Raw genomic sequence first — 23,597 nt, 5'->3', positions numbered from 1 at the left:
TCACATTCCTCACACAAAGGTCTTATTGCCAAAAGGCCGAACTCTTTGTCTATACTCCAGGAGCTGTTTTCACACCTCAGCAAGGGGAAGGCACTAACAGGGAGTAGCTGCTGGCAGGCCAAAGCTAATTAGCAGACAGGAGCTTCAGGTAGGCAAAGTCGAAGTTTTTAAAAGTTACTTTTCCTGTATATTTATCAAAAAGCCAACTTCTCCATTGAATTGAATTTGTAATAAATGGTAAAACAAAGGTTGACTAGAATCTGTAGTTTATTTCAAATCACAGTTATAAAAAATAATATTTTATTTATACTTTAGTTTTTTCTCATATAAACAGTTACATTCTTCTACAATGAAAATAGCTTTTGGGGGTTAGCCACTATGGGAACATGCCAAACGCAAGTATTAAGAACTCTGCCTTATGGGTAACAAGGCCTACTTAAGGTAGACTTACCTAATATTTAAAAGTGAGGCTCTTTTCTGAGAAAAACAGTTCGTTTGATATGGTTAATAGCTGCATGCTTTATAGCGGCAGCGGTTAGGCTACACATGTACGGCTGAAGCCATGTTTTCTATGCCAGCCTAGTGTCTGCACAAGATGTGTGGCAGTCCGTGGGTGGCATTTAACCTCCATGCTGTTGGTGTATTTCCTGCACCATATACTATAGCCTTACTGAAAAATTAACATGCCAAACTGGAATTTGGAAAAGGGGGATGAGCCAATTTATTGTGTTTCAGGATTTGGGGATTGGGGGATTAGGCACCAGTGCCTCAATGTGCAGAGTTAAAAAACCAGCAACACCAGTCAGCTAAAAAGAGTGTGACCACTCACAAATAGGTTTTTTTTCACAACAGCAAACTGAGATTATGAGCAGTGTGAATAATGCCCTTTTTATCTTGCATAAAGTTCACCAGGTAAATCCTGTTGGAAATTGTGAGGGAAACACAACATTGCCAATTTTGTATCTCAGAAAATAGGAAAACATGCAGAATTATAATGTTACTTCAAAATTTTGAGATGCCAAACTCCGAATGGAGGAATAATAAATTACCTGATAAATATTGCACCTTGCAGTATCAGTATCAAAAACCAAGTACAAAGCACTCTGGATGACCCCCATATTGTTTATCTGGGAAAATTCCTTCCATTCCTTCCACCCCGTTATCTCATTTCTGCTAAATCTAAACACTGATTAGAATACAAGAAACACACCTTTCGAAATGTACACATGTATTTCAGGCACAAAAGTTTAATTCCACTATTATTACCCCTACAGCTATAGACAAATCCTACTCACCTTTTTGTCATTGTGTGCTCTGACAGTAGTTTGATTTTACCGCTCTTTTACATGACCTTTATGTTTATTAGACTTCACTTCACTCCCATGTAGCACTATCATGAGTTTTCAACACATCTGGTTACGGTTCCACAAGCTCTTAATCGGATACTATTTTATCCATGAACCCAGGATTACTATCATTATTAGAGCACCTGCTTGCCCAAGAAGCGTTTGCAAATTGTTTTACACACTTGGCAAATTATTGAAAAACAATATTCAGGTCAATTCAAGTGCTGTGCAAGAGCATGTGCTGTGGCTATTAAAGCGAAACAAATAATAATTTCATACCAAGGAATCAAACTGGTCTCGAGGGCAAGCAAAGAGACGTCCATTCATGCTCAGCGAAGTAAACACAGACACTTCATTAGGTTTGAGGACCACTTTCTCTGTAAAGGAGTAAAGGAGTAAGCAAGCAAATATTCAGTCCAAATCAACGTTACAGGAACGTAACAATAAATAATCATGCATATAAAATTTAGGGAAAATAAATAAAAAGAACATTTCAGTTTCCAAATAGAAAAGTCATAGTGTATGTTTGTCTACAACTGGAGGGTGAAAATCAACCACATGATTATTATTTTTTATGGGGGGCGTGGCCAAGGATCCGGAGATGGCGCACGCCTGATTTTCTCGCTCCGGAGGGGCCGGCGAGAAATTGTGAAAAAGCGCGCCATCTCCGGGCCGATCGGGGTCCGAGCAGAGGAGTTATTCCTGCGGCGGGCACCGGGCGTGATCGGGCCCCCGCGGCGACCCCGGAGGGCACTGACGTGCGGACCTGGCCTGGCCGCGAGGGCGAGGGCTGGCGGCCTGGTCGCGCGGCTGAAGCTGCGGCCTCGGGTGGAGCCGCGAGCGGTCGTGGCTGGGGGGCGGATGGCCCGAAAACAGCGGGGGACTCTGGACGAGTCTCCCCGCCGCAGCGGAGGTGCCGGTGGGGGCCCAAGTCAAGTGAAGTGAAGATACGCCCCGTCGGGTGGCGGAGCGGCGCTGCTCCTGAGCGCGGACGCGGCCCCTGGCAGTGTTAGGGCCGGCCCGCGATCGGGACTGAGACGGAGTAATATGACGCCGGGGGGCGGCACGGCCCATGAGCAAACACACAAGGCCGTCTGACCGGTGGAGGAGCGCTGGGCCCTGGCAGTTATCAACGAGGAGATGGGAGTGGCTGATAATGGACCCCTGTGGGCCCTGAGGAGATCGTGGTGGGCCAGGCTGGCCGATTGAGGTGGGATCCGGTATGGGGCAACCCAGGACCGCGCTGAACTGAGACTTCTGAGAGCTGGCCTAGAGACAGAGGCAGGCCGACCCCCCCGACAAGATCAAACCAGCGAGGAGAAGGAACATCCAGCGGTGCTGGTGAGTGAGGGACCGCGCCCCGCGGGGGAGCGGTGGGCAGATTACCCGTCAGATGGAAAACATGAACCCCCCGGGTACCGTGGAGCGCCAACGACCCCTGAATGAGCAGTATGGTGGACGGTATGTCTGAGGAGAATAGACCCTGAGGGGTAGTTGAGGATGCCTGGATGTAATTTTGACGTCATAAGTAAAACAAGAAGGAGGCAGAATCGGCGCCAAGAGGAAGGGCGACCGGGCTGGCCTACGGCGAACTGAGGGGCCCATAGCTGTAGAGACTAGCAGTTAACCATAAGTCGTCAATGCGGAGCCCCAGCACCGCAGCCCGAAAATAGTGGGAACCGACGGGGTGGAGGGAACCTGCTGGGGATTACCTGGGGACTGAGGTGCGGCCTACAGAGAATAGGGCGCGAAGACTCGGAGGGGAGCTTACGATACCGCTGGGGCTGCTGTCGGGGCCCCTGGGGTGCGACCCCCTACCCGTCCGAGGCCCCTAAGAGCCGACACAAGCACAAAACCATGGACACCGCGGCTCTGACTGAGCGCAAAGAGGCAGGCCCGCAAGATCACACACAGATCAAAGTGCAGGATACCCTAGATAAAATACTCGGGGCGATAGAAGACACAAAGACAACGTTGCAGCGGGAAATCAGCCAGGTTGCGGTTGAGGTGAGTCTGCTGAGAGTGGACCACCACAACCTGGTAGACAGAGTCAAATAGACAGAAACTGTATTGGCGGACATCGCACCGAAACAGAAAGACCTGGCGGCTGAAGTGACTTCCCTTGTCGACAGAGTGACGCGCCTCGAAAAAAGAGCTGAAGATGCGGAGGGGAGGAACAGAAGGAATAATGTACGCGTGGTGGGCCTCCCGGAGGGGGCCGAAGGGACGAACATGGTTGAATTCCTGGAGAAGTGGTTCAGTACGACAGTGGCACCTAGGCGCCTGACTCCTTTCTACACGCTGGAGCGGGCGCACTGAGTGCCGTCGAGACCCCTTGCTCCTGGTAGGCCCCCCGGGCTGTGATCGCTAAACTATTGCATTATAGAGACAGAGACACCCTCCTGCAGAGGGCCAGGGAATCGGGCCCATTTAAAGTTGCAAACGGGGAGGTGACACTATTCCCGGACTTTACTCTGGAGGTACAAAACAAGCGAGCATCGTTTCTGACAGTCAAGAGAGCCCTAAGAGAAGAAGGGATCCAGTACTCGCTACTCTACCCAGCCAGATTAAGAGTGATGCTGGAGGGGAAGACAACGTTCCTCCAATCCCCTGAGGAGGCGTGGGAATGGCTGGAGACACACAGCTCCCAGGCGGGGAGGTCAGCAGGAGAGGGCCCGTCTGGGAGCAGAGCTTGCCAGGCTCCGAGAGGACGGAGGTCCAGAGACGGTCGACGACTGGCACCTACGCAAACACAGAAGGAGAAGGGCAGGAAGGCAGCCCTGGAAGCAGGGGCTCGCATGGGTGGAGAGGCGTCTCCCCAGGAGGGTTCAGGGGAGGAGTCGGACGACACACTGGTGTCTTCTGCTGGAGAACTGGAGCGCTCAGGCCGCGCCCCGAAGGTGACCCCACAAACATCTGACGAACTTGGCTGACCTGGACCCGCCGGGGGCCCTGGAGATAAGGCATGACGTGGGAACAAACGGCCCCTCCGGACTTGGCCACCCCCAGGACCAGAACCTCGCCTATCTAAACAGACTGGCGAGTACTGCTGATAAGTGGTTGAACAAGTTGCACTGTTGCACAGTTTGCTGGGCAACCTACAGTTTGGGAGGCGCCCTGGGGATTGGGAGTTGGGATACACAGTTACAAGTTAATATGGCAAAGTGGGTGGTAGCAACCGACTATAGCAAGAACCTGAACATGCGAAAGAACAAATCCGAGGCTTAGGAGAGCCGGGGGCAATGTCAACAGACTGATATTATGAGATGGCAGACTACAATCTCTTAACATGGAATGTTAGGGGGATGGGCACACCAGCTAAAAGACACAAAATAATCTCCTATTTAAAGAGAAGGGGTGTGCAGGTGGCATTACTGCAGGAGACTCATTTGGCACCCGGGGAGGGAGAGAGGCTGAGACGCAGATGGAGGGGGCAAATATTTGAAACGGAATATTCAGCTTATGCAAGAGGCGCACTGGTGTGGATCAGAGCGAGGGTCCCTTTTACAGTAGTCTCTTCCAACATAGACCGGGAGGGAAGATTTGTGATATTAGAGGGGAGGCTACATGGTATACCGATAGTCTTAAGTTGCATTTATGCCCCTAACCAAGATCAGGTACCCTTCATGACTGGTCTGTCGAGCCACCTCACACGTCAGTGCACCGGAGGGCTATTAATTGGGGGGGACTTCAACACAATACTAGACATAAACATGGACAGGTCTATCCCGCTTTTACAGGGGGCAGCGACAATCAAAACAGCCAAAAGGCTAGGCGAGTGGCTGGGCACGTGGGGGTTGGCGGATGTTTGGCGAGAACATCACCCAACTGATAAAGACTACTCATATTACTCGGGTCTCCACCGGGTGCATACCAGAATTGACAGAGTGGTCTGCACAGCAGGCCTGATAAATAACATGACACGCTCTGAATATCTTGCCCGCACCCTGTCGGACCATAACCCCTTGCTATTAACGATGAGGGTATCGGAGGATAGACCCCCCATACCGTCATGGAGACTGACCCCCTCGGCACTTGAAGATCAGGCGTATAGGGAGGCCCTGCACTGCCAACTAGCTGAATATATTGAGACGAACAGTGGGTCCACTCCCTCTAGGGCCACGGAATGGGAAGCACTCAAGGTGGTGACGAGGGGCTACTGCTTGGGACAGTCGGTGGGGGTGAAGCGCACACTTGAAAAGGAACTGAATGCCCTAGAGAAGGATATGCATGAGGGAGAGTTGGGACAGGGGCCTGCAGCTCAGGAGAATGAAAAATACAACCATGTCCGTAGAGAACATTCCCGGATTGAAGAACAACTTCGGTGCCACAACACGCAAAAATACTTAGCATCCCTACAATCGGAGGAGGGCAGATCGGGGAGACTGCTGGCGTGGCTGGTGCACCCAGGAGGGCATAGTGAGCCTATCACGTGTGTACTAGATGGGGAGGGACTCTGCAGGTTCAGACCGGGCCCCATAAATGATGCATTTAGGGAATATTATACGCATTTATATGGGAAACCTAGCGACCTGTGGACGGAGACCTTCAATAAGTACCTGCAGCAAATTCCACTGCCAACACTGAACACAGAGGAGAGAGATAGTCTGGGGGGACCAGTGACAGTGGAGGAAGTAAGCGAGGCCATTGCGCAGTTAGCACCTGGGAAGACCCCTGGAACGGACGGTATCCCCATGGATTTTTACAAAAAATATAAGTCCCTGCTGGCTCCCCAGCTGACAAAGATGTATGCGGAGGCACTGCACTGTGGAGAGCTACCGGGCACGCTGCGGGAGGCATTGGTGGTGCCACTCCCCAAGACAAATGTCAGGGAGGCATCGGTGACGGACTTTAGGCCTTTATCAATGCTAAACAGCGACTTTAAGATTCTTAGCAAGATCATGGCCGACCGGCTGCTCCCCCTTATGACCAAGCTCGCGCACCCAGACCAGAACGGCTTTGTTCCTGGCTGCAGCACCTCCCTGAATCTGAGGCGGGTTTTCACGGTTTTGCACATGCCCAAAGACCTGAAACCGCCAACGGGGGTCTTGCTCGCAGTAGATTTCGAGAAGGCCTTCGACTCTATCAGGTGGGACTATCTAAGGACTGTGATGCTAAAAATGGGACTGGGGGAGGGGTGGGTGAAATGGGTGGACCTGTTGTACTCATCCCCGCTAGCAAGAGTAAAGACCGGAAAAACGATATCCAGTGCATACCCTGTGCACCGGGGAACAAGGCAGGGTTGCCCCTTATCCCCACTACTATTTGCCCTGGCAATTGAGCCCCTAGCGTCGCAGCTGCGACGGGAAGGTGTGGGTAAGGGAATCGTTTGGTGTCCGACTGAGCATATTGTCTCTCTGTATGCCGATGACATACTTCTTTACATGAGGGACGGGACAAACGGACTCACGTGGGCGTTGGGGATCCTGGAGTACTTTGGGGGAATATCTGGACTTCGCCTTAATCAAAGGAAAACATTTGTGTTCCCCGTGCTGCCAGGCAGCGCACGCCCTGATGCATGCCCAGCGGACATAAGCTGGGCCCCGCGGACTTTTAAATACCTGGGCATACAAATATTTCACGAACTGAGCGACCTCAGGGATGGTAATCTTGGCAGGACACTCAGATCCCTGCGCTCCTCGGTGGGGTTCTGGCGTTCACTGAAGCTAACAATAATGGCCAGAGTGGCGCTCTCAAAAATGATTATGCTTCCCCGCCTCCTCTACTACTTTGCTAACCTACCACTACAGGTCTCCTCTGCATGGTTCCGCGAGATGAGCGCTCTCTCAGAGAGCTGATATGGGATGATGGTCGTAGGCGAACGGCGCTGTCGACCATATGTAGACCGACCCATGTGGGGGGACTGGGTGCCCCTGACTTCGAGGCATATTACTTGGCATCCCAGTTACAATGGGTGGCTGGCTGGCTGGCGGGCAGGGGACAGCTGGACTTGTGTACCGCACACGGTGAAATAGACACAGCCCGGATCGTAGCACGCATGGCAGGCAGGAAGATTGCCCCCATAGGGGACAACATAATGTGTAGTGTGGCAATGAAATGTTGGAAACGGTGCACGAAACGGACTGGAGTGGGCCCACCATACTCTCCCGCTATGCCATTGGCGGTCATCGCCCTGGACCCGGGAGTGGAGGAACGAGGGGGGCTAGGACTGGGACCATGGACGAGAGCAGGGATGGTGACAGTGGGGGGGCTATTCAAGGAAGGAGTGTTGAGGAGCTTCACTGACATATCTGAAAGGGGAGTGCCACCGGGACAATTTTTGCTCTTTAGGAAGCTGGTGCATACCCTGAAAGACCATTGGGACACGATAAACGTGGAACCCGATGTCCACGGGGTGTTGCACCTCCTGTTGACAGCGGGAGAGGAACCTCACTTGATTGCCAAAATTTACCGGGCCCAAATTGAGGCTGCGGTGGACCCCCTGCATTCCCTTAGAGAAAAATGGGTGAGGACGATTGGGCGGGACCTGTCCGAGACAGAGTGGACCAGAGCACTAGCCTATCCCAGGGCGATCTCACGCAACACGAGGCTAAGATACATCCAATACAACTACCTACACAGAACATACCTCACTCCCCACCGGCTGCACCGCATATATGGGGGGGCGCCCAGGACATGCCCCAGATGTGGGGACGGGGAGGCCGACTTTGATCACATGGTGTGGGGATGCACGATGCTTCAGACGGGTTGGAGTGCGATGATGGCGGTCCTCACAGAACTGTTTGGGGCGGAGCTGCAGCCAACCCCCGCCATGTGCTTACTGGGCCTCAGGACCGGCGCCAAGTGGGCGAGGGTTGGGGGTCGTTTCTTAGACCTTACTCTGGCCCTCTATAAAAGACTGATTGCGAGGGGCTGGAAATCTCCCAGCCACCCCTCACTGACTGAATGGAAAAGCGATGTCACAAGGTGGTCCAGGGCTGAGCTGCAGGTCCTTAAAGCCGAAGAGGCCAGGGGAGTTCGCCAGGACCCCATTGCTTCGGAATGGGAGAACCTAGTGACAAACTGTGACGATCTAACGAAGAGACCGATAGCGCCCGAGGGGATAGGGTGAAATAGCTAATTTGGCCAATAGATGTGACTGCTAGGGAAGGTCCCTGAAACCAGAACGGGAGAAATGTCAGGCGCCACACCAGACTACATGCAAGGACGGAGAGTAGAACGGGACAGGACACAACAACTAAAAAGACACTGGAGGGGGGGGAATGGACAGCTGGCCACCCCCGCACAATTAGACACGCCCCGGCAAAACCTCCCTTTAGAAGCTACACAGTTCCGCCCACATAAGCCAATAAGTTTACATACAGTTTGAAGTTGAGTTAAGTCTGTTAAGGTCACAAAATACAAAAGGTAACAGAGGACACTGAAAGAATTGACACCCCAAAAAATGGAACGTTAATGTGCTGGAAACAATGATTAATGAATACTATATTGTAATTAAAAGGAACAAGAGATTGTGGAGCACAATACCTGTAATGTACAACAAGGGCACGGCCCAATTGGTTGATATGTATAATAAGAACAAAATGTTGCTGCAAATAGATCTACATATGTAAAACAGCGAACAGTTAATAAAAATATATTTGAAAAAAAACAAATGATTATTATTTTTTATGATTTTCATCATGATTAAATCATGTTTATAATTAATTACTGTACTTTCGTATTTGTTCTTGGCACAGCATCAATATTTATCCTGACCCATAAGATAGATCAGTGAAAATATTTAGGGCACAATATTTATGTCCGGCAATATTCTGACAATATTTTGATACCAGAATTCTAGGGATGATGAACTAATACTATAATCAACATCTCATTCTGAAGTTATTACCGGGGAGTAACTTTTCAATAAGATTTTTTTTAATCTATCAGGATGTGTTGACTATGTTCCTCTTTTTTATATGTAACATATTGTATCCTTCTTCAATAGTTTAGCGACTAGGATTGCCACCGTCTACAAGACATTTTCTTTTTTCTTCTCTTTAATACAAAATGTATATGTTATAGTGTTAGACTTATCAGCTTTAGGGTGGTATTCCTACCAACTTTTTGCCTTCCCCTTCCATATCTTGTGAACTCCTTCCAGCTGCACTTTGCCAATGCTAACCAGTGCTCCTCCAAAGATAGTAACATTGGCTTACACCCCATTGGCATATTTAATTTACTTATAAGTCCCTAGTAAAGAGGCACTACATTTGCCTAGAGGCAGTTAATTAAATGCTACTAGTGGGTCTGCAGCAGTGATTATGCCACACACTTAAGTAGCCTTTTAACCATGTCTCTGACCTGCCATTATAGAGCTTCTGAGCAGTTTCAAATTGCCACTTCAACCTGGCAAAAAAAGCTTTTTCCAGGCCCAAGCCAACCTTTTTAATAGAGAGACGTCACACTTAGAGTAGGCCCTGGTAAGCGCAGAGGGCAAGGTGCAATGTATTAAAAAAATAGGACATGTACTTTTACTTTTTTTACATGCCCCGGTAGTGAAACATTATTCAATTTGATTTTTACTACTGCAAGGCCTATCTCTTCCATAGAATAACACCGAAGTTGCCTAATTACATTTTACATTTTAGAAGTGTAATTTCCAAATGGGAAGAGTTAACCAGTTCATGTTTGGTATCTTCTAGAAAGTTGGCGTTTTCCTGTCTTATCCATTTAGTGCCTCTTCTGTCTCTGATCACATGGTTGGGATAGTTCAGCTTTGTGTATTCCTCCTACACACCCACAACCAACAGGGAGCTTAGGTGTGCATGGATAGGCCATCACTGACATGATAGTAGGGAGGAGCTGAGCACAGAACAGGCTTTGTCCTGCCTCCATAGAAAGGGCTGCATACCCCTTTAGTTAGTCTGGAGCCAGGACAGGGATGACAGGATGCTCGGGGACTTCAAAGGGCAACTTCTAAAAGCTTCTTCCCACTTCAGTGGCACTACTGGGTATATGTACTTCAGACACCACTACATCAATAAACATCTGGACTTGTGGATACTCCATTAGGAAGAAGGACTGCTGTGCTGCTGAAGGACTGCCACTCTGCTGGACTGCACTGTGCTTAGCTCCTACTTTGCCGTACTGGCCTGCTGCCTTCTTGCTGGAGTGAGAAGGACTAGACCTATATCTCTTGAACCCAGAACCCAGAATGACTCCAGGGGCTAGCTGGCAGGCCTCCTGATATGAAGCCTCAGAGACATAACAGGCTTCCAATAACCATGCATCTGCACCTGGACTCTGCCATCTGTAAGTCTACCCAGTCAAGTGATGCCACCACAGTCCTGGTCCCTTGGAAGTGGGTTTAAGGTGCTTTGCCAGCCTCTGTGGATCCAGCAAGACTGACTCATCTACTCTGCTGCACGGCGCAACCCAGAACAGAACCAACACATCTTCACTGCTGTGTGGACTGGACTCGTTGCTAAGACTCACATCACCGCCACAACCCAAAATGCATCTGGAATGACCCCTGTGCATTCGATCCTTGGCAAGGCCCTCGCATCTCTTGTTGATGGCAGCCTCAATTATGACATCTGACTCTGCATTGAAGCTTGGCAGCCCTTCAGAAGAGATGCATCAATCCCACTGAATTCTTTGTTTTACAGGCAGTCAATGTAGTTGTTTCAATAATAATGTTATGTCTTGTCTTATTTGAGCCTGAGATAGCTGGCCTCTGTGCAGGCGGCGACTGCTCTCATCCCTTTGTGGAAATTCTTCTTGGCTTGCTCAGAGTCCTTTGGACAGGCAAAGGATCAGTTGGGTGTCGTTGGCATAAAAGACTATGTTTAGCTTGTGTTGTTTGGTGATCTTAGCGAGCGGGCCATGTAGATGTTAAAAAGCGTCGGGCTGAATGAGGATCCTTGGGGCACTCCGCAGTAAGTGTCTTTAGGTTCCGATGTGAACGGTGGTAGTCTGACCCTCTGTGTTCTTCTGGTGAGGAAGGACCTGATCCAGTTCAGGACTTTGTCTCGGATGCCAGCGTCGTGCAGTCTGTCACAGAGGGTGGAGTGGGAGACGGTGTCAAATGCAGTGGAGAGGTCGAGGAGGATGAGTGCGGTGGTGCCTCTGCAGTCCAGTATGATGTGTAAGCCGTCAGTGGTGGCTAAAGGTGCAGTTTTGCTGCTATGGTTGCTTCTGAATCCGGAACGGGAATGGTCTAGGATACTGTGGCCCTCATTCCGAGCCTGGCGGGCGGCGGAGGCCGCCCGCCAGGCTTCCCCCCTCCGAAATACCGCTCCGCGGTCGTAAGACCGCGGAGGGTATTCCGAGTTTTCCCCTGGGCTGGCGGGCGGTCTTCACAAGACCGCCCGCCAGCCCAGGGGAAAACTCCCTTCCCACGATGACGCCGGCTTGTAATAGAGCCGGCGGAGTGGGAAGGTGCGACGGGTGCAGTTGCACCCGTCGCGTATTTCAGTGTCTGCTTTGCAGACACTGAAATACTTTTAGGGGCCCTCTTACGGGGGCCCCTGCCGTGCCCATGCCATAGGCATGGGCACAGCAGGGGCCCCCAGGGGCCCCGCGACTCCCCCTCCCGCCATCCGGTTCCCGGCGGGAGAACCGCCAGGAACTGGATGGCGGGAGGGGGAGTTGGAATCCCCATGCCGGCGCAGCATGCTGCGCCGGCTTGGAGGATTCCTTTGGGGCAGCGGGAAACCGGCGGGAGACCGCCGGTTTCCCTTCTCTGACCGCGGCTGAGCCGCCGCGGTCAGAATGCCCCGCGGGGCACCGCCGGCCTGTCGGCGGTGCCACCGCGTCCCACGGCCCTGGCGGACTTGTTCCGCCAGGGTCGTAATGACCCCCTGTGTGTCTTGAGGAACTCAGTGAGTTGCTGGTTGGTGGCTTTCCCCGTTACCTTGGCTGGGAAAGGGAGCACAGAGATGGGTCTGTAGTTTTTCAGCTCCCTAGGGTCGGCGGTAGGTTTCTTGAGTAGCGGGCTGATTTCGCCATCTTTCCAGTCTGAGGGGAATGTGGTGGTCTTGAAGGATAGGTTGATGGTTCGCAGAGCTCCAGGGCTATGGAGGTGCAGGCCAAGTTGAGGACGTTATAAGGGCATGGATCTGAGGGTGCTCCGAGTGGATGGAGTTCATCAGTCTTTGGGTGACTATGGTGATGGGGGTCCAGGAGTTCAGTATCTGGTGGGGTGCTAGATGCGTGATGGTGAGTGGTGCTGGCAGGCTTTGGTTCCTGAAGCCTTCATAAATGTCCTGGACCTTATGGTGAAAAAAGGTGGTCAGGTTGTTGCAGAGGTCTTGGGAGGAAGGGATGGATGAGGTGTCTTTGACAATGGCAGGTCGCTCTTTCTGTTGTGAGTGCTGGTGTTGTGGCCTGCTTGAAAGGCAGCTTTTTGGCATCTATGATGTTCTGGTGGTGCGTGGTGACTGCATTTTTGTAGGCTTTGCGGTCTTCAGTGGATTTACTGAGCCTCCATTTACGTTTCAATCGTCTTGGATTCCTGTAAGTCCGGCATAAACTACTTTGGTGTTTTGCTTTGATGATTCCCTGCTGATTTCCTTAGGGAGGGGCTACATTGTTGGCACAGTCTGAGAGCCAGCAGTGTAGGTTGCTTGCAGCTTCATTAGCGTCTGCTGTGTCCGGTGGCAGATAGTGGTTGACAGCGTTGGTGAGCTGTGCTTCTATGACTTTGGCCCAGTGTCTGCTGGGGGAGTAAAAGGGGTGTGCTGGTGTGCGGTGTTCTTTGTGTAGGTAAAGTGGATGCACCTGTAGTCGGTCCAATGGTGTTCGGAGGTGTGGAAGATGGTGATGATGTCCCCTTCTGAGAAGACAGGGTTGAGAATGTGTCCGGCTCTTTGGGTGGGGACATTAACGAGTTGTTTGAGGCCGAGAGTTGAGAGGTTGTCCAGGAGGTTTGAGGTGTTGGGGTCATCAAGGGTATCAAGGTGGAAATTAAGGTCACTGAGTAGGATGTAGTCGAAGGAGGTGAGAGCTTGGGGGGCGACGATGTTGTCGACATCTTTCCAGTACTGGGGTCTGGGAACGGGTGGCCTGTATATGAGGGTGTCATGCAGGGAGGTGTTTGGGTTGGTCTGGAAGTGTAGGTGCTCATGTGTTGAATGAGACTGAGACTCGATGCTGGTAGTTAGGCGGAGATTGTTCTTGTAGATTATGGCAATGCCTCCTCCAGGCCGATCGGCTCTGTCCTTGTGGATGATTTTGTAGTTGTCCGGGATGGCTGTGGCGATGCCTGGGGACACGGTGGGGGTGATCCAAGTCTCCGTGAAGAAGGCAACGTCCGGGGCTGTTGAGTTGAGGAGGTCCCAGATTTCTAGCTGGTGTTTGACAAGGGAGTGTTTGTTGAGGAGTATGGACTTGAGGTGGCTGTCTGTGCTTGCTGCAGGATGTGGGGTGGTCCTTGGAGGGTGCTGGAGCAGGCGTGGCAAGAAAAAGATGCATGGGTGGTCCTATGGGTCAGCTTGGTGGCAGGCTGATGATCATCCCGGGTTGAGGGTGCTTAGAGTGCTGGTGTCGAACCGGCCGATGGGGCGAGAACCAGGGTCTGTGGAGCTGGGTGCAGTCCAGGCAAGAACGGGCGTAGACAGGCTTGCCTTTGGCGCACCAGCGGCACGCCTGCGCTGCAGCCCCCAATAAGAAGAGGAGGGATGCATGGGGTCCGGTAAGCTGGGAGGCGGGAGGACAGGAAAAGCGCTTCGCAGGGCATAGAGGGCCAGAGCCACAGGGGCAGCAGCGGAGCGGGGAGAGGGTCGGAGGAACAAGAGGCAAGAGGGAAGGGTGAAAAAAGAAAAAGAGACAGAAAAATTAAAACGAAGTAAAAACAGAAAGGCAGAAGTAAAAGGCAGGAGTAAAGAGAGACTGAGAGAGACAGGATACTTACTTGCAGATAGCCACTAGGCCACCAGGGATGAGGCCCAGGCAGGAGCCTGCTGGTGGAGGAGGGCCTCTAACTGAGAGACAGGCAGGCTATCAATTCGTCCAAAGCAGAGGCAGCAGGTGGAGCTGCACTGGGAAGGCAACAGACACTGACGAGGAAGTCTCTGAATCCTGTTGCATGGTTGACACTTTCTTCATCATAACCTTTTTTTGGCATTGAGTCGCTCCATGCCAATCTCCCTTTAGAACTTATTTAGAGATTTATATGGATTGCTAGGCAGGCAACATCAGATGACTTCCTGCTGTCTCCTTGATTAAATTGCACTGATGAGCCACAAAAATGCTTCATTTGTCCATGGCATATCAGGCTTTGCACACAGCTCACAGGAAAGATAATTAAGGCTCTGACATATTTCCTTCCAACAGACTCTGCTGGTCAGTATTCCAGCCCTCGTCTGCTTACAGTCTTGACAGAGCCTCAGTGTACATTGCTGCTAAGGGCTGTGAAGCTAATACCAGATCTTCTGAAAGGCCTTTCTCACACTCTGCTCAGTTCAGAAAACAAAGGAAGGGCAAAGAGAATATAAACATTTTCAAGTGTTGCCTTATTTCATTATGAGTTCCTCAAACACTCTAAGCCCAATGTACAGGCTCATCCAATAAATAAAAACCTTAAGGAGATGCTGAACAACTAAGATATTCAGTTCCATATGACACTGGTACACTCTTCTGCCCTTACTTGTTAATGCATTCATCAGCACCACTGGCTATGTTTCCCGGGTTGACCCAATGTTGTGTACTATCTGTACCAACTGCAAATCCAGCAAAAGAGCTTAACTAGTTGAGACATCTGGTATTATCTGGAGGTCATGAATGTAAAGCCCACTAAAGTCAGCCCTCCCCTTCGATTTTCTAGTACCAAAATCATTACTAATCTGTGGGGTACTGGTACCAGCTGTTATGTATATCAGTCAGAAATGGCAAATTAGCCTTTCTACACCGCCGGAAAAAAATGTTTTGTGCTTGCACTAACAATTGCCAAGATATACATTTTGAAATTATGAGAGTCCAGTGTAACACCAATATTGGTAAACAGGATTTTAGATGTGATTGTGCAAGGTAAGTATAAGAATGTCATATGATATGCGGTTAAGCTTTAATTAATCAACTGTGATTTTGTCACTCACCCATTAGCGCTAACTGCTTCTTTTTATACAAAATATGAATTGAATAATATTAGACCTGATGAAAGGTTATGTTTGCTGTTAACTTGTGCAGTGTATCTGTACTTGTACATGATATGAAGCGTTGCAGAAAATGTAAAGAAAGCATTTATAACACTTTTAAAGAAGAAATAAATGACAAAAAATGAATTGCAAACCACTACACTAAACAAGCCACAGAGATTCTTGCCTTTAAGACTAGAGCTCCTCCTGGCTTTTTCCTTAACTAGGTTTAGGTTCTGCGCCTTCTTGTTATGACCCTCGTCCAAAAGCTGTGTGAGCCAGTAATGCACCTGGCCATTGTGTTATCCTTGCTTTGCGGTGCAGTGGAAAGCACATGTTGCCCACTAACATCATTCCGGCACTTCACCTGGCAAGAGTGAGTTATTAAGTACAGACTATGAAGGCTGCAAAAACTACGAAAGTTCAATGATTACTGGAGTTATCATTTTCGTAACTTTGAGAGAGTAGCAATCAAGGAAAGACCTTACTGGACCTTTGTGACCAGACGTTTTAACAATTCAATTTCCAGCAATCTAAAGTCTGAGATCAGTGTTTGAGTGATTTCCTTATTAGGTGAATCAATTGTGGTTTTTGGCTCCTTAGCAATGCTTACTTCAATTGTTCTTATTTTGTCAGTAAAAAGCAGTTCAATTCCTTGCAGAATTCTTCTGAAGGAGATTGCCTTTGTTTGACTCTATCTACCTCTCTACTAAAGAAAGTTAGTGCATGATTTTAAAAATTTCGCTTTCATCATTGCATCCTTAACAAATCTTATTAGAGTAATATGCAATTTTAATGTTGATAATTGATTTTTATAATCTATCATTCTATGTTTAAATTTGATTTTGCTGATTTTCTCCTTATTCTTCAGTGAATGGCGTTCAAGATCGTGTAGCTTTAATTTGGCATCTACTAGTTGTTGGAAGAGCAATGGGGTCGGTGTAGTTCGACTTCTTAGCCCAGGGGTGTCATGGTCACCCGCTTCATTAATCCTATAGATGAAATCGTTCTCTGCATCATCCAATGATGCACTCAGTATGGGTTTAGTATTTTTCTAATGTTGTTTGCAAGGTTCCGGGATTTACTTTTACCTTTTACAAATAATTTTAAATCACCTGTACACTTTTATTATGAAGAGAATTATTGTTATGTTCTAATAAATGTACAGAATTCATCAAATCCACATATTCACAATCCTTGGGTCCGGCCATTATTTAATTGGCCCAATAACTGACACCACCAACTGCCATTTAGTGCAAATAATTAATCATTAGAGGACAAAGTATTTCATAAGGCTGTACTGGTAAATCAGCTAAATAAAAAGGAGGTGGGGTGATTTGTAGGTAGGATGGTATGTGAGCTTTTAGCTAAACCAAAATAATGGGATCATATCCATGGCAGCAATAGGATGTAGTTATGCTGCAAAATGAACAAAGACAATCCTGTTTTCTGAATGCTTGTACATTATAAAGAATGTCTTCTCATTAGCATCTTACTTATATTGAACAGAAAACAGTGGACCGTATCATTGCCAGCTGTAAGTCAACGAGGGAGATGCGCTGCAAGTGTTTCTCTGTATTAGACCCACTTGGCCAGCGACCACTGTTAGATAACTATTTGTCATAAATACACTTGTTTGCACGGAGGAGGAAAGTCACTTTGCCTTTACTTTGCAACACTGCCATCTTTAAATTTGGAATAGTATGTCTCGGCGATTTACCTGCAAATAGTACATTATTTTGGGATCTAGTATTGTGGGTTTTCGCAGTTTTTTCATTATTTTTTTATCTTCTCAATTAGAGGATCTTAATGGGGGGGGCTCATCTTTTTTCAGTTTTTCACCCTAGCTCTTTTGGCATATCCAATGACTTCCTTACTTGTGTGCCACACCTCCTCCTGACATAGATCAGCATAATAAGCCCTGATTTTAAGATGAACTTGTCCATTTCTTGGGCCAAAAAACATTGTAAAGAAACCACTGTGTGATACATTTACTTCATATGATCTCAGTTTTGAATTTGTGTTTTATTCCAATATTTCATGTACACGAGCAGTTTTATTTTCCAAAACTACCACTCGACTCCACTCTACTCTAGTTAGAGACCCTTATCAGGACTGAAAGAGATTTCTTGGCTACAAACCATGGGACTGGTATATCAAGACCACAACTCTATCTCCCTCATAGACAACCTCACCAACCTCTGACTCAAACAACTGGTCACCGCACCCACCCACTCAGCAGGACACACGCTTGATGCAATTTTCACCTCAAGCCAACACATAGCGTACACCCACACCACCGAACTCCTCTGGACTGACCACCACTGCGTCCACTTCTCCTTCAAGAAACCCCCCACACACCACCATCAACACACCACACCCTACCGCATGTGGGACAAGATCCCCACAGAACGCCTGAACTCCCAACTGGCTCACAACCCCCCCCCCACACCAACGACCCCAACACAGGAGCACACAACCTCTCTAAATGGATCACTACCTGCGCAGACACACTAACCCCCCTCAGAAAACACATCGCCACCCGCAACATCAAGAACACCCCATGGTTCACCCTCGAACTCCAAGACTCCAAGCGCAAATGCCGCCAAGCGGAGAAAATATGGCGACAAGAACCCTCTACAACCAACTTCTCCACCCTCAAAGCCACCATCCGCACCCACCACCAACTCATACGCACCGCCAAAAGAGATCACTACAAGACACGCCTTGACAACAACTCTCAAAACAGCAAGGAACTCTTCATCATCATTAAAGAGCTAGCCAAACCCAAAGCCAGCAACATAGACCCCCCTCACACACAGCCCCTATGTGACGCCCTCTCCAACCACTTCCACCACAAAATCCTGAACATCCACAACAGCTTCATACCACACACACCCACCACACACACTCCTCACTCACCCAACTCAACCCCCACTCACGACCCCCCCACCACACTCACCACCTGGGCCCCCACCACACAAAGAAACCAAAAAAAACATGAACTCCATCCACTCCGAATCCCCCTCCGACCCCTGTCCACATCGCATCTACAACAAAGCCAGCCCAACCATCGCCCCCATACTCTGCAACATAATCAACTTCTCTTTCGACTCCGCCACCTACCCAGACCCCTGGAAGCACGCTGAAATCACCGCTCTCCTAACAAAAACCAAAGCCGACCCAGAGATCCTCTCCAACTATCGCCCCATCTCCCTCCTCCCTTTCCCCGCCAAGGTTGCAGAGAATGTAGTCAACGCCCGCCTATCCCACTTCCTCGAAGAGAACAACACTCTCGAGCCCACACAATCCGGGTTCCGCAAGAACCACAGCACGGAAACCACCCTCATCGCATGCACTGACGACATCAGGACCAAAGTCGACAAAGGCGATACCATCGCACTCATCCTCCTAGACCTCTCCGCAGCCTTTGACACTGTCTGCCACCACACACTCCGCACACGCCTCCACAACATAGGAATTCGCCACAAAGCCATAGACTGGCTCACCTCCTTCCTCACCGACCTGACCCAGAGAGTCCGCCTTCCACCTTTCCACTCCACCGCTACCAAGATCATCTGCGGAGTCCCCCAAGGGTCCTCCCTCAGCCCCAAACTCTTCAACATTTACATGATCCCCCTAGCCAACATCCTCCGACCACACGGAATCACTATCCTCTCCTACGCAGATGACACCCAACTCATCCTCTCCCTCACCCGCAATCCCACCACCGCCAAAACCAACCTACACGCTGCTTTCCTCAACACCGCCAACTGGATGACAACTAACCACCTCAAGCTTAACTCCAACAAAACCGAGATCATCATCTTCGGCCCCAACAAAACCATATGGGATGACTCCTGGTGGCCCACCGCCATAGGCCCCGCACCCACCCCCGCAAACCATGCACGCAACCTCGGCATCATCCTGGACCCCTCCCTCTCCATGACACAACAAATCAGTGCACTAACCTCCTCCTGCTTCCACACACTCCGCACTCTAAAAAAAAATCCTTCAAATGGATTCCCCCAGAGACCAGGAAGGCAGTCACCCATGCACTCATCAGCAGCAGACTTGACTACGGTAACGCCCTCTACACCAGCACCACACTCAAACTCACACGCAAACTCCAGAGAATCCAGAACACAGCTGCACGCCTCGTCCTTGGCCTCCCCCGCCATGAACAAATCTCACCACACCTCAAATCCCTTCACTGGCTCCCCATAGACAAGAGAATCACTTTCAAGATCCTCATCCACGCACACAAATCCCTCCACAACACCGGCCTGACCTACCTCAAGGAAAGAGTGAACTTCCACACTCCCACCCGCAACCTCCGATCGGCCGACCTCGCACTAGCTACAGTCCCCCGCATCCATCGAACCACCACAGGAGGCAGGGCCTTCTCCTACCTCGCCCCCACAACCTGGAACTCCCTCCCCACCAAACTCCGCAAAATCAAAGACCTCCTACTCTTCAGAAAAAACCTCAAGACATGGCTGTTCGAACAGTAACCTTCCCTCACTCCCCCCACCCCCACTAGCGCCTTGAGACCCTCACGGGTGAGTAGTGCGCTCTATAAATCTTTTTGATTGATTGCTTGAAGTAAGCCGTGCATATGTGAAGAGGGCTGAGAAACTGATAACGGAAGAATCTGCAGACGTTTAAAGGTGATGACTTGGAATTCTAGGTAAAGCACAAAGGAAGGTGGGGTCAATTCAAGGAGAGATCTAAAATATGCAATAAGGAAGTAAAATATAAGTAAAAGAATTAAAGGACAGTGAGGAAAGATCATAATGTTCCTTGCCCCTCATCCCTTTCTGTAATGGCCTAGGCCAGTGCTTCCCAAACGTTTTGGAACCACAACCCACTTTTTAGAACTACAAACTTTTGTGACCCACCTATCTTTAATGTACATGAGGAGGGTGATTTTTTAATATAACTAAAGGATTGTTTGGTAGCACACTGTTGTTTACAGGCTGCACATTTTCCTTTGAAGTGGCCAAAAATGTGCACAGACATACAGTTATACTGCACACAAATAATAATGGGAGGAAATTGGGTTTCAATGAATAGTTATCATGTGTGTACCACCAAGTAGACTGTTTAGATTTGTTTTGACCCTTTTATAATATTTGCTCCCATCACACTTCAGGATTACAGAAAATGTGCTTCTTTTTTGGTTTCCTAGCTGTGCAATGTTTACAGTTCGTTTACAGATATTACCATTTTGTTGTGTGTTACAAAAATGATCTCCTACAGCCTTTCCAAGACTGCCACATAATTCACTATACTTTTTTGTTCTTTCCCTGACTGCAGTGACAGGAATTTTAAACACCAATCCCCTTGTTAAAAACATAAGAAGCACTTTCTCAGAAGATATAGCCTGACATTTGACCTCAGTTTTTAAAGCACAGCAAATGTGACAAGATAAATACAGAATTTAAAGGCATCTTTATTCCTTGCATGGACCGTCACAACCGACCAAATATTGACTTGCGACTACCTGTTCGTCTAGGCCAACATTAAGGAATCTAGAGACTAATGTCATGAGTGATAAATTAAACATTGTGCTTTAAAATCATGGTATTAACTAATGCCATATTGATTTGTTTACTGCAGTTTTGCTTGTCCATTTGAGTAGGGCCTGTGCTTTCTTATCTCTGATGTATTCAGCCACGCTCTTGTGCTTGGTACTACAAAATGAGGATTCACAAATGACTGGCTGAGCATCTGGAAGTTTACATTTCTTGTATCTTGAGAAATTGTGCACCTGTTATCCAAGTGTCAGTTTCTGTCACATATATTCTCATTCTAAGTATGTGGGAAGGAAAACTTTACAGTTTGCTAGTTTTGCAGCATAAACTTTTACAGACTTTGAGTAGGCTTATGAATATTTTAAATAAGTCAACCCTGCGTAGGCTCTAAATGCACATAGGGAAGGGTGCATATAATTTAAAAAGTAGTACATGTATATTTAGAGTTTTACTTTTCCTAGCAGTGAAAACCCTCCTAAGTCATTGTTGTTTGTGGCAAGGCTAGCTCTCTGATAGAAAAACATTGGTTTAAATTATAAAAATTGATAATACTTAACGTCAGGTTGGGAGCAGTTAGAACCGTAATTCAGGAACTCATTTGAATAGTAATTTATAACCCAACTCAATGGACAAGTCTGATTTTATATGAATATTTTATTTAAACTGATATGATTATAAAGTTGTAATTTCTCTGCCTAAGCCAAATGTACCTTTGTGCCAGTGTCACCTGATTGTTAATGGCTCGACCAGTGGTGTTTTGCTTATTGCTCCCAGATAGTGGACAAAAGGCTTGGGTGTGGGAGGTAGTTTTCTTCCTCGACCATGATAGCCTGGGGATTTTTGTCAGCCCCTTCCTGGCTGCAAAGAGAGCCGACCCTGTTACTGGCAGATGTAGCTCACAACTAGGCCTGCCTCCCTTGGTCTTCCCAGTCAGCTTGACTCCAAACCCAGTGGGAGGATAAGGATGCCCCAGTACTAGCTTAGAGGGTTTGTCCATTATCAGAGCCACACCTTTAGGTGGGCACAGGGAGCTTTGACCAGGGGAGGAAAGGTTCTGTAATGTTGGAGCTAGGTAGAGAAGGGCACTGTGAGATAGTGTACAGTAAAACACACAGGAAGTGCAGCAAAAGTGGGTAGGGTAACCTCTGGGAACTGTTACGCCATTGGTTAGGGAGTGGCCCGGTGTGTCCCCCTCCCACAGGCTGGCACTGGGCCTTAACGTGGCATCTCCAATACCTTTCTCAGATCACTTCTAGGCCTGCAGAAGACCAGAAGTGGACTGGAGATGTTATTAGTGACATGAGAAGAGCCTTGAACACTTGACCTGCTTTCCGGTTTGTACCTAGGACAAAGAAGTGGACTCCAGGGGTTATAAGGCTTACGTTTATGTTTGGATCATGGGGTTTTGTGTAATGGTGAGTGGGAGGAAATGTCTTGCACAGGTCTGCTGAGAACTGATCCAAAATCAATTCTAATTATTTTTGGGCGGGAATTCTCCTGGTTGAATTGTCACATTGCAGGAACCTACCTATCTCTTGAAGAGTGACCTGTGACTGGGAACACAGAAATGCCATGTTCTAGGAAAGGGTTGACAATCCTGGGGCAGAATCAAGCCAGAGTGAAGGACAGCAAGTTTCCATACTAGGGATTTGATATAACAATTGAGAATATTGATAGAAGTCTTGATGAATTGGAATGTGCTTGCACAAGTAGAGGGAACACAGAGAGTGTCTTGTGGGTAACAGAGGAACCATAGCCTGCAGGGAGGCCGTCTTCAAAGAACCATGTAAATTAAATGAACCACGCAGATCAAAAAAAAATTGTGGTGCTGGACAAAGGAAACTAAAATATGAATTTCTGCCTTTTGTTATATGATCAGGGAAATTTTAAGTCATATGTTTAAGTAGGTAATGACTAATGGTCCCCCCACCATCCAAGGTACCCCACTTGAAGGTGAAGTTTCTCTCTAGTTCATGTCTGTGTATTTTTGGATCCTAAGCTTTATCATATAATTCTGTATTGTTACGCAACATAGGGGTTGAAATAGCAAAAAATGGGTAATAAAATTCAAAGTTGTTACAAACATGGGCCCCCATAATATCTCTTGCCCTAGGGCCTCATTTTCTTAAAATGACACTGCGGGTGAAGCTTTATATTTAGCTTACAGCAGGATGTCCACATTTTGAGCTCCTTTGAGTCTCAGACTTTATTGATTGGGGAGTCAAAGTGGCATACAAACCTTTACTGCACAAGAAATACCCACTATCATGACCACTTTATTCCTTTGTCTGTGACACAATAAAACTAAAATAGTCCTTAATCTATTAAATTCATGGTAGCAGTTGAATAACACTGAGATTACATGATGGATGGTCATTAAAGTTTAAAACAGTTCCATATACTTGATTCTTGAATTGGCAGAGAGGAGACAAAATATCTAGTGTAAGTCCAACATCACCAGGATCTCCTCAGGTGGATGTGATGCTTTATGAGTTTTGTTCTGATGGGATTTGTTTATTAATGTCTTTGCTAGTTATCCTGGCCGGGTTATCCTTACACAAGCAACAGAAGCTTTTTATAAATTGGACGCCCTGCTAAAGCTGAATCGGTACCCACAAAACACTGCAGAATCC

At 48.2% G+C, this 23,597-nt stretch overlaps 1 protein-coding gene across 4 annotated transcripts in view; it reads right to left on the bottom strand.

The window, feature by feature from the left end:
• RAPGEF4 (Rap guanine nucleotide exchange factor 4) overlaps nucleotides 1–23,597 on the bottom strand; it is a 942,686-nt gene that overhangs the window by 120,303 nt on the left and 798,786 nt on the right. For all 4 annotated transcript variants that reach the window (XM_069225351.1, XM_069225352.1, XM_069225353.1 and 1 more), the window contains one exon: nucleotides 1,626–1,723. In XM_069225351.1, coding sequence (XP_069081452.1) covers nucleotides 1,626–1,723 — 98 coding nt within the window. The remainder of the gene's footprint in view (nucleotides 1–1,625; nucleotides 1,724–23,597) is intronic.

Source organism: Pleurodeles waltl, chromosome 3_1 (assembly GCF_031143425.1).
Source record: "Pleurodeles waltl isolate 20211129_DDA chromosome 3_1, aPleWal1.hap1.20221129, whole genome shotgun sequence".
In the NCBI taxonomy this organism is placed as follows: domain Eukaryota; kingdom Metazoa; phylum Chordata; class Amphibia; order Caudata; family Salamandridae; genus Pleurodeles; species Pleurodeles waltl.
Note: the sequence above shows the minus strand (reverse complement) of the source record. Positions and strands in the feature narration are given on the sequence as shown.